This window comes from Oncorhynchus gorbuscha, linkage group LG17 (genome assembly GCF_021184085.1).
Source record: "Oncorhynchus gorbuscha isolate QuinsamMale2020 ecotype Even-year linkage group LG17, OgorEven_v1.0, whole genome shotgun sequence".
NCBI lineage: Eukaryota > Metazoa > Chordata > Actinopteri > Salmoniformes > Salmonidae > Oncorhynchus > Oncorhynchus gorbuscha.
In genome coordinates this window covers 57,049,216-57,068,426 of record NC_060189.1, presented here as the reverse complement: position 1 = coordinate 57,068,426, position 19,211 = coordinate 57,049,216, and the positions used below count along the sequence as shown (strand labels likewise).

Here is a 19,211-nt window from a genome sequence, read left to right as displayed (position 1 = left end):
CGAGGAGCAGGATTAGCTTGTCTCTGACCTTGGATCTGCTCTTAAAAAGCCAGACGCACAAAAACCTCCCAGCCTCAGACCTCTATGGACCTGAATCATTGAAATCAGTGCTGGTCTTGTAATAGACAGAAATGGTGAGGAATATAAATATAAAGCAGTAATACATGTAGAGATAGAATAGAGTAGAATGGCATAATTAGAAGAGATACATTTTAGATGGCATTTGATGGCAACTGATTGATGCTGGCAAGATGCTGTAAATGACCACATTTTAAAAGACTGCACATACTATCATGTTCTAAATGTCAACAAAAACAAAACCGAAGATGATGCCAGTATCACTGAGCGTGATGTCCAATAGGAAAATGAAAAGACCTATTCATGCAATTGTGTTATGTTCGAAGAGCTCATATCCATAGAAACCAAGTAACCTATGGCTGGTCAGTGTCCCGTAGTGCCATGGTAACAGTCTAGCCCTGACAACAGTCATGAGATTTACTGGGTCTCCATTCCAGATGACTCTTCCAGGCTAAGGGGTATGACCCCACGCCCCTGTTTCACCCCCCCCCCCCCCCGTTTCACCAAGTTACAGTATACCCCCCCCCCTCATATACAGTACAGTAAACATGCCTTCCTTGTCCAATCAAAATCACCCAGCTTATGTTTGGGGTTGTGTAGTGAGGCAGTGTGTGTGTGGCTATACGATCCATCCCCCTATAATGTTCCGGGGCGGCCCCAAGTCTGGATACGCCAGAGCCTGGTGGCTTCTTGGTAATCCCTCTTCCTCGGTGGCGATGGTACCTCCTGTGGAGCTTCCTGAATCAGATTGTCGCCGACCCCCCCCCGCCGAGCGATGTCTCACCCCTGCGATTAGGAGCTCACACCGCATGGGGTGGTTGACTAGTGATGGTGACGTCTGGTCCTGGTTGGTGGGATTGGCTGCAGAAGGACAAGCAAGTAAATGCATGTCCTCTCTGTTGCCTATTCTGGACGGGCAAATGAGTGATACACCACAGGAGACTGCAGGGCTCCCACATGGAACCCTGTTCTCTATGAAGTGCTCTACTTTAGACCAGGATCCATAGAGCTCTGGTCAAAAGTAGTGCACTTGGGACCTAACCCAGACTACAGATCGTCCCCCTATCCATTTTTGTATTTGGCTAGATCCCAGCTCTTGATTGGATAAGAGGTGTTTTTCTCACCTGAGGTGGAAGCTGTCCAGACGTAATAGAAGGATGCGATCATCAACGAATGGATAAGGTTGTAGCACTTTGGATTTCATTGAACTCGATCTGAAAAGACATGAACTTTATCAAATAAGTTTGGTCTGGAAACTAGTCATTTCTGAAAAGTTGCATTAGTGCTGGTATACCCCATGCTAAATCAATTCCAGAGTTAGTTTCCCCCTTATTGTTCTCTGCACCAACAATCCTCTCTGTTGCAGGCCTTCTCTTTGTCTCTCTGGTTACGTACGAAATGGCACCCCTATCTCCTTTATAGTGCACACTACTTTTGACCAAAGCACTATGGACCCTGGTCAAAAGCAGTGCACTATATAGGGAATAGGGTGCCATTTTGGACTCTTTTTTTTGCCCCCCTCAGTTTGTTTTCTCTATGGAGGGGAGAGAGGATCTGTCTTTACTTAGCTCTGCCTCAGCTCCTCCTCCTTCACATGCTAAGACCTCAAACCCACCATGGACAGACGGGTGAAGAGAGGGATCCTGGGAAGTATTGATGCTTCAGGGAAGACATGAGAGTAGAAGGAGGAGAGAAAGGGGGAATAAGAGGGAGGTGGAGGGAGAGAGAGGTGGAGGGAGAGAAAAGGAGGGTAGGGGAGGAAGTGAGAGAAGAGGGCAGGGGAGGAAGTGAGTAGGGGAGGAAGTGAGCAGTAGAAATAAAGGGGAAGAGAGAAAGGAGTGGAGAGAGAGAGAAAGGTAGAGGGGTACAGTGAGAAAGAAAAAGAGTAGACGGAAAGAATCACCATACTAGGGAAAGAGAGGGAGAAGTGGAAAGACAGAGGGAGGCAGGCCGCTGGGTGGCAGCTCCCTCCTGCCGACACACACTTCTGTCTAAGCAGCTTTCCTCTCAGGGCGGGGTCAGCCCAGGTCACAGTGGGATTACACTTTTGGCAAATAAGAGGGAGCTCCTCTCGCTCTCCCTCTCTCTCTTTCCCGCTCTTTCTCTCTCCCTCGGCCTGCAAATCCACGCCGCTGCGACTCCCCCGTGACTCGAACCAGCTGTAATAAAGCCAAGGCAGCCTGAACCTACAAACAAAAAGCTAACACGCTATCGATCGGTGCCGGCCAACTTTCACGAGGTGGTGTCGAAAGGTCTTCGCTGTGCAGACAGCTTGAGCCCAGGGGTGGAGGGATATTATTATAAATATATATACACCTTTTTTGTGAGGGAGAAATTCTCCATTTTGGACAATAGCATTGTATAGTAATTAAGGTGTTATAGGCATTAGCTAAATATGAATGGAAGTCAATCTTTAGACGTCTATATACCCTCAAATCAATACAGGTCCTGCTGTGTGTGTGTAGGAGTGTGTCTCCACTAGTGTGTATGTACCCGCGCAAGTGTCTCCATCTTCACTTCCTAATCAACACTTCCACTCATAGGGAGGTCAGCTGAGCAGGCCTCTAGTGACCCTGGCACTGCTTTGAACTTAATTAAGCCGCTTTCAACACACTGGAGAGGAGACTCATTAATACCACGGTATGGCAAACAGCCAGACCGGATCTAGACGCCAACATCTGAACTACATAGAGAAGAGAGAGGAGTTTCAGACTTGAACATGGGTGAACTCTGTAAAGGTTAAGGTCCAGGGCAGTGAGGTGACCATTTGGTCTAGCATCGCCGAAGCTCCATACTTTACTCTGAGCAACACACTGTGGATGAGGTACTGTATATACAGATCATTGGCTAATATGAACAGATAACATTACTGCATAATACACACTGACTTTCAACTGAAATAGTGCATATCATATAAACAGCCATATGCAACTGTCAATACTTAAGGGGGGAGGGAGATCTCTCTCTCACCCCTTCAAAGTATTGGCTGTTTATACAATATGCACTATTTCAGTATGAATTAGACATGTCTTTGTTTATTTTCCTTTTGTTTATTATCTACTTTATATAAACATATGTTTCCCATTCCAATAAAGCCATTGAATTGAGGGGGGAGAGAGAAGGAGAGAGGGGGGAAGAGAGAAGGAGAGAGGGGGAAAGAGAGAAGGGTGGTAGACAGAGGGAGAGAGTGTGTGTGTTTGGGATACTGACTGTAGGCCTCTGTTAAAGGAGAACTTTAGACCAAGGTGTTCTATAGCTCGGGGCCTAACGGTGATAAATGAGTCCCTTAATTTCTGCAAACACTTTATCTCTGCTTCATCTGTTTTCATTAGGCTGGCCCCAACCTCTGGCTGGGTGAGAACATGCTGCTGCTGTCTGCTGCCTCCATTACAGCACTGTGGATACGCCCCAAATTGCACCCTATTCCTTATGTAGCGCACTACTTTTGACCAGGGCCCCAAGACAGGTTGGTTGTTTAGCAACAAAACCGAGGCGTGCCTAACTATGGAGCAAAACAAACAGTGTTGACTTAGATTGTTGACAACGTGTAAACTATACTTAGTCTCTCATGCTTTTTGAAATCATAAATAATAAATACATTTTCACAATGAGTACTTGTTTCTCAAATACATGGTTACTGTTGTTGGTTAGCTAGCTAGCTAATTTTAGCCATATTAGCAGAAGACGTGACATGAGTCAAAACAAGACATGGTATCAAGAACAAACTAGCTGAAATGAGCCACTTGCGATTCACTACATGGTAGCTTGTTGTTACTGTTGCTAGCTATCTGGCCATCCAGAATCATAACAACTCACGGCCTTCTGCCCCATTGAAGCGCATGCACCGTTTTCGTCGTCAGTTAACCCTGTCGGGCCCTGGTCAAAAGTTGTTCACTTTATAGGGAACAGGGGTCAAAAGTAGTGCACTATATAGGAAATAGGGTGCCATTTCAGATGTCAAAGCCTATGAAACGTATAGAGAGCTGCGTCGCATCAGAAAGAGTCCTCCGCTGTCTCTCATAAGGCCTGAGTGTTGGCCGGTTGGAGGTATTCCATAATTAGACTTTTGGGAGGATCCATTGCTGCTCTTTTCTTTCCCGTTGTCAACGTCTCCACCGGTGTAGCAGCTGTACCTGGAGGCCGTATCAACTATGTACAATCAAGACAACATGACATTGAAAATGACATTATAGAGTCGAAAGAAAAACCAGACCTGAGGTGGAACATCTGTTGTAAGCTTTACTTTCAAATCCTGTTACATTTAGATCTGGCAACTTTTGAACATAAAATAATGCCAAAACAAAGAAAAAACGAATACAAAAAAACAAAAAAGTACAAATGATCTATTTACCAGTTGTCACAAACAACCCTGTACAGCCTTAACAATGAACTAATCAGAAAGCTTTATACAGCACATACCAATTTTTACTGAGTGCCAAAAAGATGAACGAAAACACACAAAAAAGAAGAGTTGTCTTGTCGAGTCATAAAATAGAGAGAGAGAGAGAGAGAGAGAGAGAGAGAGAGAGAGAGAGAGAGAGAAAGAGAGAGAGAGAGATGTCATGCATACTCCGAAGTGCTCAGAAAGGTAGTCACTCAACATAACATTTTTTTTTTAAAATCACCTTTAGGCAAAAAATGATAAGCAAACGATAAGTGCTTAAAAATAGTGGGTTTGGAAAGGACAGAGAAGCGATCCCTGTCGGCATTTTCTTCACCAACCAGACCAAGGGGCCGTTCTAGAAGAAGAAACAACTGCAGCCATTCTTGATTACATAATGATTATGCGGTAGCTATATATATATATATATATAAAAGGCATACAGTCAGTCGTAAAAAGACGGGCACATTCTTTTTTGTTCCTCTTATTTTTTTGTTTTTAGATTTGGACCCTGAAAATCAGTTTGACTCATTCTCAGTGGTCTCAGGCGGTTCCCTTCCACCAAGTGGCACTAGAGTATTACATATTAGAGGATAGATAAGGAGCTGGAGCTGACCTAGGAGTGTGTGTGTGTGGCAGGGGTGGGGGCTCCTTGTACTCCTATAATGTAGCAGCGACCAGCGGACAGCATGCTGAACATTGCTATGTTGTCAAAGGGAACTAAAAGAAAGCCAACCACGGGAGAGAGATTTAACTGTTATACCCCTCCGTTACCAGGAAGTGACGGATTTAATCCTAGCATCACCACCTCGTTTTTTAAAGTTTGATTTGGTCTTAACAATGCATTGTTCTCTCAATTTTTGTTGTTGTCATAACAAAGAAATAAAATATATATAAAATAAAAATCACAAGAAAATGAAAAGTACAATAAACAAGCAAAACAATTAAGGTTAAAAAAAAATCCCTTTACAAATAAGAAACCATTTTGGCTTAAAGACCACTTGGGAATGCGAGCAAGGTCAATTAAATGGGTAATGCTTTTGCATAAAAGAAACCAAAATGCCTTTATTATGCTGCCTGGTCTCATGTACACTCTCCATGTTGAGCATCTCCGTCTGTACAGATAAATACATTTTTCATGTTCAAAAAGTGCAGCACTGTGCAAAATTGGCTTTGACAATTTAGCCTGGGCCCTTTGGGTCTCCCAGCGTAGTATAGTTCCACCTCGACTGCCTAATTCATGCAATTTGTGTTCATCTGCGCTCTGCAATTTTACAGAGGTAAAAACCCTCCGCACTAAACCACAAAATGTCTACACAACAAAAATCAGGAAATCACGGTTTTGATTCAGATCGTTCACAGCAAACATCTTAAAAAGGTAATAAGTCTGTTTCTGGTGATATCCTATTGGACCGACCGCTCAAACGTTTACACTATAACAATATGAACTAGCTAAGTGCTTTTGGTTTTGAAATGGGACTAAGCTAAGTGCAATTACAACTGAGAGATGGAGCGAAGGGGGAATAGAAAGCAGTACCATGTCTTCTCACTGAGATAGAAGCTACACCACCAAAACCAAACCAATGGCTGCTTCCTCGTCAACAACATTGGACCTATCGGAGCCTTCATCAAAATGGCTTCATAATAGCGATGCACGTTAGTAGAAAACGCTCATCGTCCTACGTTTAAAAGGCTCAGTAAAAAAGAGAAAGAGGGAAAAAAACGAATGAACAACCTAAAAAACACAGAAGGCCACCGACCTACAAAAACCAACCCCTTGCTTTCTGTCATATAGGCAACGGTACCCAACAGTCCCTGCCTGTAACTACACCGCACATCTGTATCACGTTCGCATCACGTACATCAATAAAGAAAAATACATTCATTCAAGTCATTTTGGAACAGTTTCTTTCTGTTTTTTCTTTTACACAAAATTACAAAAGAGCTCCAAAAAGCACCATTGAATCGGCCTGTGGTGCCCGGAGCCGCTGGGGGTTTTAACACCCCGTTAGCTGGTCACCTCCACAAAACAGTTCTCTCTTACAGCGTATCTAACATAATGGTGCGCCAGTCCATACATAGTTCTACACACGATGCTGGACCGAACAACACCTGGGTTGTATTCATTAGGGCACAACGTAGCATAACGACAAGTTCTGGTGATTCAGTCCTTTTTCTTCCGTTTGGTGCCTAATGAATAGGACCCTGGTCTCAGGGGTTACAGGTGTCCTCATGGATCCTTTGATGTGGGCTGGTGGGGTAAAACCAATCTGGTCCCAGATCTGTTTGTGGTGTCTTGCCAATTCCTACGGTCATTGTCACGACAGCACAAACAGACCTGGGACTAGGCTACGGTTACACAAGGGGTAAGTTGGGGAAAGCAAAGACTATAGCATGAGGCTATAACGTGTGTTACATTGATTTGAAAACCGTTTGAGTTGGCAAAGGGCCTTGAGTAGAGAATGTCACTTGTTCTGTCCACCCCTCCGCACAACTTCAAACAACGTACAAGATGTCACCGGTGTGTATGGGTTGCCAAGACGACCGCCACCTGAGACAAAGGTGAGTTCAAGTCGACGTTTGATGCATATGGTTTCACCATTACACAAAGCCAAACAGATAAAGTCAAAGCTTAGTTGTGGGGGAGATACAAAACTATGTACAGTACACATTTGTTAAATAATTCATTAAGTGCGTGGTTTGAGGCGTTGCTTTGGAAACGAGACTTGAGAAAAAGCGTTCCGTTTCATTGGTTCTTGTTCGCGGCGCATCACAATTGAATAACCTGGGGATTGGTTCATCATACCCTATTAAATGACGTGCATCAAAGCGAGCAGAAACAAAGAGGCAGGCATGCTATTCTGATGCGTAGTAGCCAAAAGACAAAAATGCACTAAAAATGTCAGAGCACTTGTTTTGTTTCTTCTTCTTTTTCGACTTTTCTAACAAAAACAAAAAGAAAACATGGATCCGTTTTACAGGTAATGCAGTTGGGTCCTGGTCATTCAAAAGTCCAAAAAATAAACATTAGAAAATAAAAAGTAGAGAGAGAGAGTAATAATTCAATCGATATAACAGATAAGAAAAGCAGCTTTTGATATAAATGCATTTTTTAGCACATACAGCCTTTTCTCTGATAAATTCTTTTTTTTTTTTCATTCATTGTCTACAATAACTACTTGTCTGTCTCTGTCCAGCTTATTCAGCTGGCTTGATTGGAAAGTTTTCCCCATCGCAGTGGATAACGATCATTCACACCACTGTCCAGGGAGAGAGGGATGGAGAGAAAGGGGAACGAGAGGGAGGGGGAAGAGATGGGGATGAGAAGGAGGAGAGGAGAACAGTCACACAGTCTTGGCTCTCTCCGTCAGTCCCAGTCCTAGGTAAGCCAGGAAGGAGTGTTTGAGTGAGGTGGGCGAGGGAGGAGAGGGGGAGGAGGCGGTGGAGGAGAGGAAAAGGGGGGCGGAGGAGGGCGGCCTCTGGAGTCTGGAGAGGGGCGAGTGGAATGTGGAGCGGTGGCGGTGGGTGAACAGGGTTGTGAGGGGGATCAGGTGCGCCCGCTCGCAGTTTCCCAACTGCTCGTAGACATGGCGTGGGGAGGGGAAGAAGAGGGAGGGGCCTCCGCCATTGGTTGTGGTCGCTGTCAGGTAACGCTGGGCTGGGGGCGGGAGCTCCTGTTGACGGTGGTGTTGTTTCCCTGTGATGAGTGACAGGGCGACAGACTGCAGGGCCTGGGAGGCAGAGAGAATCATGAGGGGGCTGCTGCTACCGCTCCCCCCGCTACTCCCACCTCCACCAACCCCCAGGAGGAAGGGCTCCCCGCCCCGCAGAGACCCCACCAGAGAGCCCCCTAGCTGGGCCTGGAACTCCTCCTCGCCGGCCTCCTCCCCTTCCCCTCCACTCTGGTGCTTCTTGAGGTGGCGGCTGAAGATGAAGGGGTGGGTGGTGGTGAAGGGGCACTCCGTGCAGCCGAAGGTCTGGCGCGGGGCGTGTTTCAGCTTCTTGTGCAGGTTCAGGTTGTCCTTGCGCTTGCAGCTGTAGCCGCAGCGGTCGCAGTGGAAGGGCCGCTCGCCCGTGTGCACGCGCACGTGCTCGATCAGCTTGTTGGCCGTCTTGGACAGGTAGCCGCACTGCTCACACTTGTAGTGGTTGCCGAGGCGATGCTCGCGCATGTGCCTCTCCAGCGCGGGCTGGTCGCACCACACCGATTGGCAGATGCGACACTTGTACTCCATCTTGTAATGGGTCTTCAGGTGGCACTCCATGGCCACCGGTCGATTGGTGGAATAAATGCAGACGGGGCACCTGGGAAACAGGAAGGAGGAAGTGGAAGGGGGCAGGACATGGGAAATACACACACAATAAATAGCGACGGGAGGTTTAACGAAGAGAGGACTTAAATACACAATGACCAAAACACACACCTTAAGACTACAACACAAGGGAGGATGAAGAGGGGGAAGGTGAAGGAGGAAAGGTGTGTGTGTGTGTGATGTGTCCTGAATATTTGACCCTAAAGGAATGATTGGTTTGTGTGTGTGTGTGTTGTTGAAATGTTAAAGTGTGTAGGGTGGGTTGGGGTTGAAAGTGTGTTTGGGGTGGGTTGGTGGTAGGTGGGTGGGGCATGTAGAACTGGGCAGAGACAGGTTGTGGAAAGAGAACAGGATTGGACGGAATTAGGAATGGAAGGATAACTGAAATAAATGGAAATGTGGCACTTACATTTAAATAGCACCATTCATCTGCTCTGGGCCCCAAAGCGCTTCACAAACCCTGCAGAACAGAATCACCTCAGAATACAACCAGCCACGTGGTGAAGACCCTACACACACCTTCTCTCTCCCATACAATCCTGGACATACACTCCTGAATGAACACTTCTGAGTACACTAAGGATGCACTGGGGAGGTCCTTCTCTGTCCTAGACACGCCTCACGCCACACTCAGAGTGCACAGTCTTCAGTACACTCTCCTCTTCGGTACACATTACAACCTCATCTCTCTCTCTTACAAAAAGTGTTTTTTTCTCCAATGTCTACAACTTCTCGTCTGTCTTTTGTTCAGCTTATTCAGCTTGATTTGAAAGTGTTCTCCATTGCAGTGGATAACCACCCTTCCGTCACCCCACCGTCCACTGCTGAGCACACACTACTTAGTACACAACCCTGCCTGGACACACTACTCTAGAGTCTAGACTAGAGATACCCTCTTGAACTGGGCTGAGGGGGCAGCTGTGTTTGGGCAACCTGCTTTTAACTCTGACCTCTCAAACCTTAACCGCACAGCTAATGTGGACTGTCTGTCTGGTTGTAAAGTCAGGATAGAGGATGGATTTCTAACAAACATTAAAACACTCTACTATAATGACTGAACTAATTGCACCCGTGAACATTTGAAATGTGAAATAAATACATGCCCATGTACCTAAAATGGACTAGTACTGTTAGCAGTGTTTATGGTGTGTGTGTGTGTGTGTGTGTGTGTGTGTGTGTGTGTGTGTGTGTGTGTGTGTGTGTGTGTGTGTGTGTGTGTGTGTGTGTGTGTGTGTGTGTGTGTGTGTGTGTGTGTGTGTGTGTGTGTGTGTGTTCCTGTACTGACCAATGAACGTGGAGAGAATTGGTGGTGGCGTATTGAGACCTTAAACGTGCCTCTACTCCTTGTAACAAGACGAGACACTAACAGATACCTCAGTAAACTACGACCCTGACTCTCTCACTCCAAACACCAAACCAACTACTGATCTAATTCTACCGATGGCTAGACAATGGACAGTATCTGGTGAATAGTGGTGACAGCTTGACATTAAACATGGTCAAGTGACCGTGTCGGCCGATCTGTTAATGGCGAGATGAGTTCAATGGCGTCTGATTGATATCGATGGCTCTACACGTGCATTGACTGACTGCGTATCATGGCAAACAACTTTGACAAATAGATACAAACAAAAAAAAGAAACATAAAAATGACAGTGACTGTTGTGTGTTAATAACAATCTGTTCCTACTGCGCTTAAATATTTTCTGTTCAGATTTCCTGTTTAGTGATTGCATGTGAATGCATGTACTACTTTCATTCCAGATGGTTTCAAATGCAATCTGGGAAAATAGAACATATATCTGGTATAAAATATAGGAGCTTCATGGCTAGGCTAATGTCATTAGCATGTTGTTGCGTGTGTGTTGGAGAAGCTTCATGGCTAGGCTAATGTCATTAGCATGTTGTTGCGTGTGTGTTGGAGGAGCTTCATGGCTAGGCTAATGTCATTAGCATGTTGTTGCGTGTGTGTTGGAGAAGCTTCATGGCTAGGCTAATGTCATTAGCATGTTGTTGCGTGTGTGTTGGAGGAGCTTCATGGCTAGGCTAATGTCATTAGCATGTTGTTGCGTGTGTGTTGGAGAAGCTTCATGGCTAGGCTAATGTCATTAGCATGTTGTTGCGTGTGTGTTGGATGAGCTTCATGTACTGGCAGCGTTGATTTAACATGAACAGGTTTACTGTGTGTGTGTGTGTGTGTGTGTGTGTGTGTGTGTGTGTGTGTGTGTGTGTGTGTGTGTGTGTGTGTGTGTGTGTGTGTGTGTGTGTGTGTGTGTGTGTGTGTGTGTACATCACACAGTAAAACAGAGGCTCCTATAGGGGTATAGGAGTATTGGGTCAGCAGGGGACAGTGTTTGGTATCAAGGGCTGTGAGTGTAACACGGTTTATATATACTCTGAATGTCTTAATAGCTTCAGTGAGCTAGATGTCCTATGCACGTAAATGTGTATGTTGGACAGTGTCTGTGTGTTGACGTCATCTAGTTTGAAAGTGTGGCTGAATGCATGCACACATTTACAGTTGTGGTCCTTCTGTAGCTCAGTTGGTAGAGCATGGCGCTTGTAACGCCAGGGTAGTGGGTTCGATCCCCGGGACCACCCATACGTAGAATGTATGCACACATGACTGTAAGTCGCTTTGGATAAAAGCGTCTGCTAAATGGCATATATTATTATTATATTATTATATATTATTATTATTATATTATATTATTATTATATTATTATTATATTACAGTTCAGACTGTGTGTGTATTATGTTTATGCATGTGGTCTTACACACATGTTTTCGACTTAATGTGCATGCTATAGTCAGTCGGTCAGTGGGTTACCGTCTGCCTGTGTGTCTGTACATCTGTGAGGGAGGAGTCGGGGTAGGGTAGGGTGGGAGAGTGGTGGAGTAGGAACCTCTGTCTGTACTTGCTTTCCTTACTTGAGCCCTCCGGTGGGGACGGTGTGGCACTTCTTGTGCTCCAGCAGCTGCTCGGGCGTCTTCAGGAACTTGTGGCACACGTCGCACTCGAACATGCGCGTGATCAGGTGGATCTGGAGGTGGCGCTCGTACATGGTCCGTGTCTTGCACACAAAGTTGCAGAAGACGCACTCGAAGCCTGGTGGGGGGGGGGGGGGGGGGGGAGTATGACTGCAGTGCTCCTCGTCCCCTTAATTAAACATCGCCCCCGTGATATCCTTGTGTGTGGCTCAAATTACTGCTCGTATTTTACCTCGCATATTGTGGACACATCACACACACATTTACGTCACTGCATAATTTACGTGAAAAAAAGTCTGTGCTTTTGCATGCTAGCTGTTCGAGGAGATATTCAGTCATTGCGCTAACGCTAGTTAGCAATAGCGTGCAAAACTACATCTAACTTCCTGCATACTGGACACAGAGACGTAAACATGGTATCCATGAGTTCACCTGACTCTGGGGAAGTAGATTAAGGGGTGGGCTCACACTCTCTCTTTAAAAGCCCAGTGCAGTCAAAATTCTGTTTTCTGTGTTTAATATCATATTGTACAACAGCTGATGAAACTAACACTGTAAAAGTGTGAAAAAATGTTATCAGTGTTATTTCATCATAAGGTACTTATTGTTACCCAGAAATGATTTGATATTGAGATAAAAACGGCTGCATTGGGCCTTTAAGGATACAGAATTGTAAGTAGATTAAATTAACTGTAGTTCTACATAATGTTCCAGCCTATACATCCCAGAACTCCTTGCCTTTCTCAGACTTCTCTTCAGTTCCTGATCCCGAGTGGCTGCTGGAGCTGGATTGGCTGCCTGCAGAGGAAGGAGGGGCCAGCAGGTTCTTGAGCTCCTCATTGGCATGGGTAAGTTCTCCACTCTCTGAGCTGTTCAGCGAATCGCTGAGGGCCGACAGGGAGGAGGAGGTGCTCTTCGTCTCACTGAGGGGGCTCCGCGAGTTCAGACCTATGAAGAGGGGTCAAGAGTCAATCATCATCAACATCATCAGCATTGTCATTATCGTGACAATCATCATCATCGAACATCGAAAATGTACCATTGTAATTACATTTCACTTTACTTCCTGAATGATTAAGTAATACGCCCCAATTCTGTCACTACCAGCACTGCCACCGTCATCATAAGTGCTTTCTCAACATTAGACAGGGTACCTCAACCCAATAAAAGGAGGAAAAGCACTAAACTACAGTCAAAACCACACACACACACACACACACACACACACACACACACACACACACACACACACACACACACACACACACACACACACACACACACACACACACACACACACACACACACACACACACACACACACACACACACACACACACACACGAATAAAAATCACACACACTGCAGGCAGGCAGACTCAGCTTCAGGGCCATGTCCTCTGACTGGAGCCCTGCTGCCAGTCCAATCAACAGCCAGTATGCTTTTATTGATCTCTCTCTTTTTTCCCCCTCTCTGTTTGACTGCACTTCTCTGGGATAGAGAGAGAGAGTATGAGAGAGAGAGAAAAGAGGGGAGGAGGAGGGTCACGGCTAAGGGAGCTAAGATGGCGGGAGCAACTCAGGGCACAGCTCAACAAAGGGCATTCAGTCAGGGAGAAGGAGAGGGAGGGAGGGAGGTGAAGGAGTATAGGGCTGCTGGATGCCATGGATTGTGAAATGGCCGACGCCAGCTACCTCACACACATTTGTATGTGCTCACACACACACACACACACACACACACACACACACACACACACACACACACACACACACACACACACACACACACACACACACACACACACACACACACACACACACACACACACACACACACACACACACACACACACACACACACACTGAGGCATTCACACAGACACATTCAAAGACACATATTGTGCATGGCATACACCTTCATCCTTGAGAATGAGAGGTATAGAAATGCAGGTATAGAAACGCAGAAAGCAGAGAGTGAAATACCATTGTATCCATCTCTCTCAACGCCAAAGACCTCTAGAGGTAGATTAAAGACAAAACGAGGCTCACCACTCCACTATCTAAGGGAGCTATAGAGTACATGATGCTCTGAACATTCAAAGAGCACTTGTCCCTTGTGGGAAACCACATCATTTATCATCCCTGTTGGCATATTCCTTGTTAGCACTTTTTACAAGGTGCAAGATGCTATTGAAGCATGTGTTTAGTCAAACACACTTCACTTTTTATGAGGGTGGAAAACGTTGTAAACCTGTGTTACACTCCCCTACGGACTGGACAGTGAAGTGAAAACTTTAAAAGGTGGCTCTATACTCCACCATTCTGGATTTGAATATGTTTAATATGATGCGACAGTACAGAATGTCACCTTATATTTCAGGGTATTTTGATACATGTTTCACCGTTCAGAAATGAACCTAATGTATCTAGCCCTCCAATTTGAAGCAGTCATATGTATTTGGACAAATTCACTTACGTGTATTAAAGTAGTTAAAAGTTTAGTATTTGGTCCCATATTCCTAGCATGCAATGACTGCAGGTGACTCTAGAAACTTGTTGGATGTATTTGCAGTTTGTTTTGTTTGTGTATAAGATTGTTGTGCCCAATAAAAATGAATGGTACATAATATATTGTGTCATTAGAGGCAGTTTTATTGTAAAAAAAAGAAAAATAATATGTTTCTGAACACTTCTACATGAATGTGGACCCTATAATTACAGATAATCATGAATGAATCATGAAAAAATATGAATGACAAAAGTTACATATGCATAAATATCTGGGAGAATCTGGGAGGTTGAATAGATCTCTGTCCTGTTCCTACTGTACCACCACACACACAGTATCTATATAATATAATATATATATGCCATTTAGCAGACGCTTTTATCCAAAGCGACTTACAGTCATGTGTGCATACATTCTACGTATGGGTGGTCCCGGGGATCGAACCCACTACCCTGGCGTTACAAGCGCCATGCTCTACCAACTGAGCTACAGGACCTATATCTCTGTCCTGTTCCTACTGTACCACCATACACACAGTATCTGTCCTGTTCCTACTGTACCACCATACAGTATCTCTGTCCTGTTCCTACTGTACCACCACACACACAGTATCTCTGTCCTGTTCCTACTGTACCACCATACACACAGTATATGTCCTGTTCCTACTGTACCACCATACACACAGTATCTGTCCTGTTCCTACTGTACCACCACACACAGTATCTCTGTCCTGTTCCTACTGTACCACCACACACACAGTATCTCTGTCCTGTTCCTACTGTACCACCACACACAGTATCTCTGTCCTGTTCCTACTGTACCACCACACACACAGTATCTCTGTCCTGTTCCTACTGTACCACCACACACACAGTATCTCTGTCCTGTTCCTACTGTACCACCACACACACAGTATCTCTGTCCTGTTCCTACTGTACCACCATACACACAGTATCTGTCCTGTTCCTACTGTACCACCACACACACAGTATCTGTCCTGTTCCTACTGTACCACCACACACACAGTATCTCTGTCCTGTTCCTACTGTACCACCACACACACAGTATCTGTCCTGTTCCTACTGTACCACCATACACACAGTATCTGTCCTGTTCCTACTGTACCACCACACACACAGTATCTCTGTCCTGTTCCTACTGAACCACCACACACACACAGTGTCTCTGTCCTGTTCCTACTGTACCACCACACAGTATCTCTGTCCTGATCCTACTATACCACCACACACACACAGTGTCTCTGTCCTGTTCCTACTGTACCACCACACACACACAGTGTCTCTGTCCTGTTCCTACTGTACCACCACACAGTATCTCTGTCCTGATCCTACTGTACCACCACACACACAGTATCTCTGTCCTGTTCCTACTGTACCACCACACACACAGTATCTCTGTCCTGTTCCTACTGTACCACCACACACACAGTATCTCTGTCCTGTTCCTACTGTACCACCACACACACAGTGTCTCTGTCCTGTTCCTACTGTACCACCATACAGTGTCTCTGTCCTGTTCCTACTGTACCACCACACACACAGTATCTGTCCTGTTCCTACTGTACCACCACACACACAGTGTCTCTGTCCTGTTCCTACTGTACCACCATACAGTATCTCTGTCCTGTTCCTACTGTACCACCACACACAGTGTCTCTGTCCTGTTCCTACTGTACCACCACACACAGTGTCTCTGTCCTGTTCCTACTGTACCACCATACAGTATCTCTGTCCTGTTCCTACTGTACCACCACACACAGTGTCTCTGTCCTGTTCCTACTGTACCACCACACACAGTATCTCTGTCCTGTTCCTACTGTACCACCACACACAGTATCTCTGTCCTGTTCCTACTGTACCACCACACACAGTGTCTCTGTCCTGTTCCTACTGTACCACCATACAGTATCTCTGTCCTGTTCCTACTGTACCACCACACACAGTGTCTCTGTCCTGTTCCTACTGTACCACCACACACACAGTATCTTTGTCCAGTTCCTACTGTACCACCACACACACAGTATCTCTGTCCTGTTCCTACTGTACCACCACACACACAGTATCTCTGTCCAGTTCCTACTGTACCACCACACACAGTATCTCTGTCCAGTTCCTACTGTACCACCACACACAGTATCTCTGTCCAGTTCCTACTGTACCACCACACACAGTATCTCTGTCCTGATCCTACTGAACCACCACACACACAGTATCTCTGTCCTGTTCCTACTGTACCACCACACACACAGTATCTCTGTCCTGTTCCTACTGTACCACCACACAGTATCTCTGTCCTGATCCTACTGAACCACCACACACACAGTATCTCTGTCCTGTTCCTACTGTACCACCACACACACAGTATCTCTGTCCTGTTCCTACTGTACCACCACACACACAGTATCTCTGTCCTGTTCCTACTGTACCACCACACACACAGTATCTCTGTCCTGTTCCTACTGTACCACCACACAGTATCTCTGTCCTGTTCCTACTGTACCACCACACAGTATCTCTGTCCTGATCCTACTGAACCACCACACACACAGTATCTCTGTCCTGTTCCTACTGAACCACCACACACACAGTATCTCTGTCCTGTTCCTACTGTACCACCACACACACAGTATCTCTGTCCTGTTCCTACTGTACCACCATACAGTATCTCTGTCCTGTTCCTACTGTACCACCACACAGTATCTCTGTCCTGATCCTACTGAACCACCACACACACAGTATCTCTGTCCTGTTCCTACTGAACCACCACACACACAGTATCTCTGTCCTGTTCCTACTGTACCACCACACACACAGTATCTCTGTCCTGTTCCTACTGTACCACCATACAGTATCTCTGTCCTGTTCCTACTGTACCACCACACAGTATCTCTGTCCTGATCCTACTGAACCACCACACACACATTATCTCTGTCCAGTTCCTACTGTACCACCACACACACAGTATCTCTGTCCAGTTCCTACTGTACCACCACACACACAGTATCTCTGTCCTGTTCCTACTGTACCACCACACACACACACACAGTATCTGTCCTGTTCCTACTGTACCACCACACACACAGTATCTCTGTCCTGTTCCTACTGTACCACCATACACAGTATCTCTGTCCTGTTCCTACTGTACCACCACACACACAGTATCTCTGTCCTGTTCCTACTGTACCACCACACACACAGTATCTCTGTCCTGTTCCTACTGTACCACCATACAGTATCTGTCCTGTTCCTACTGTACCACCACACACAGTATCTCTGTCCTGTTCCTACTGTACCACCACACAGTATCTCTGTCCTGTTCCTAGCAGCAACCAGGCTTCCTGCTGTGGGGCCACCAGTCTGACCCCTTGCCCATGTGGCTGACACACATCTTAGCGGGGGCCAGCTTCAGGCGCAACACTTGCTGAGTTCAGCCGTTTCCATGTCTGTCTGGAGCTTGGCTGGGGGAGATGTGGTGTCCAAACACTATCAGTTGACAAAAAACACCCAGCAGTCTTTTCTACAGCCCCAATGTGGTGTGTTTTCAGCAGCCATGTTTGCTAGTGGGTGGAGGCTAGCCTAAATGCCAAGCTTCGATATGGACTCACCACTCTGTGTCTGTGTGAGAGAGGGTGTGTGTGTGTGTGTGTGTGTGTGTGTGTGTGTGTGTGTGTGTGTGTGTGTGTGTGTGTGTGTGTGTGTGTGTGTGTGTGTGTGTGTGTGTGTGTGTGTGTGTGTGTGTGTGTGTGTGTGTGTGTGTGTGTGTGAACCCTGGCCTGCCTCTGACGGACCAGAGGGCCTATTGATTTTTCCCCTCAGGCACGATAAGGGGCAGCCATCGTAGATAAACAAGGTCGCTCCCCGGCTTCCGTGAGGACCCCTCAGCTGTCTGCAACACTACCGGACAATCCCACACACACTGCCACGGAAGGGCAAGACAGGCAACCGTGTCGGACGATAAACCGGACAAAGTCGCTACGGACCAAAGAAAATACATTGACAGGCTGAGTTTTGGACCAGTGGCTTTAAAAAGTCCAGGGAAGGTCGAGGGAGGGAAAAGAATCTACATGTTTAGTTATTCAAAGCGGAAGTTGTGTCTGTTTGGGTAGTTTACAGAGTCACAGAGTCTCCTCTCTCTCCCGGGAAGGGACTCCTTTTATGAAGCTTTACTTTATTGTCACATCAGTTCAGTGTGTTGAGACTGAACATGTTGGTTCCCTCTACTATAAATGGCTGTAAACTAAACTAGCTGTTTCTACTCTGAACAGTCAGCAGTGGCACCTCAATCTGCAACACTCCCCCAACAGCTCCCTACCAACGCCATGTCACAGCTGATCTGAGAATCATTCTGAAAGGTTGGTCTCTTCTGAAAGCTTTAAAACATTGTTTGGCTACGATCCGAGGTGCAGACTTCTCCAGTCCGCCTCATGGATGTAAAAGGTATAGACTGGGTGTAAGAAAATGTATAAACCCCCTCTTTCTAGACTATCCGCACACATGAAAACAGCACTTTAAAACCCATGAGTCCGAGCGAGCAGATAGATACACGCTTCAGGAAGGGAATCAATACAATTTGGAACAATTCGAAGGCAGCAAAACCAAGTTCAGCTGGAAAAGAAATGCCATCAAGTTGGTTGTACAAGCTGACTTCGTCCTATTGCTGCCCCCAGGGACAAGAGGTGGACCAAAGCCATCTCTCCATACAATACATGCCTGAGCAGACGACAGATGATCTACCTGTGTGTCCGTGACTGACGTGGGACTTCATGTCACTCTCCTCCACGCAGACGTAGTCACAGGCGCTGCAGCACAGAGCGAACATCCACTGCTCCTTGTCCACGTGGAGAGACATGTGGCTGACGAACTGGGCGTTCAGCCCCGTCTGGAAACCACACGCATGGCAGCTGGATGGACAGGAA

At 46.1% G+C, this 19,211-nt stretch overlaps 1 protein-coding gene across 7 annotated transcripts in view; it reads right to left on the bottom strand.

Moving 5' to 3' along the window:
• Positions 1-4,292: 4,292 nt before the first annotated feature.
• LOC124002166 (zinc finger protein 827-like) overlaps positions 4,293-19,211 on the bottom strand; it is a 112,410-nt gene continuing 97,491 nt past the window's right edge. For 5 of the 7 annotated variants that reach the window (XM_046309491.1, XM_046309489.1, XM_046309490.1 and 2 more), the window contains 4 exons: positions 19,030-19,196; positions 12,503-12,712; positions 11,705-11,882; positions 4,293-8,764 (listed from right to left, as the gene is read on the bottom strand). In XM_046309491.1, the coding sequence (XP_046165447.1) occupies positions 7,804-8,764; positions 11,705-11,882; positions 12,503-12,712; positions 19,030-19,196 (1,516 nt within the window). In that variant the 3' untranslated portion in view covers positions 4,293-7,803. Of the gene's footprint in view, positions 8,765-9,181; positions 9,233-11,695; positions 11,883-12,502; positions 12,713-19,029; positions 19,197-19,211 lie in introns of all 7 variants that reach the window. The other 2 variants (XM_046309493.1, XR_006832933.1) reach the window with 2 other exon arrangements.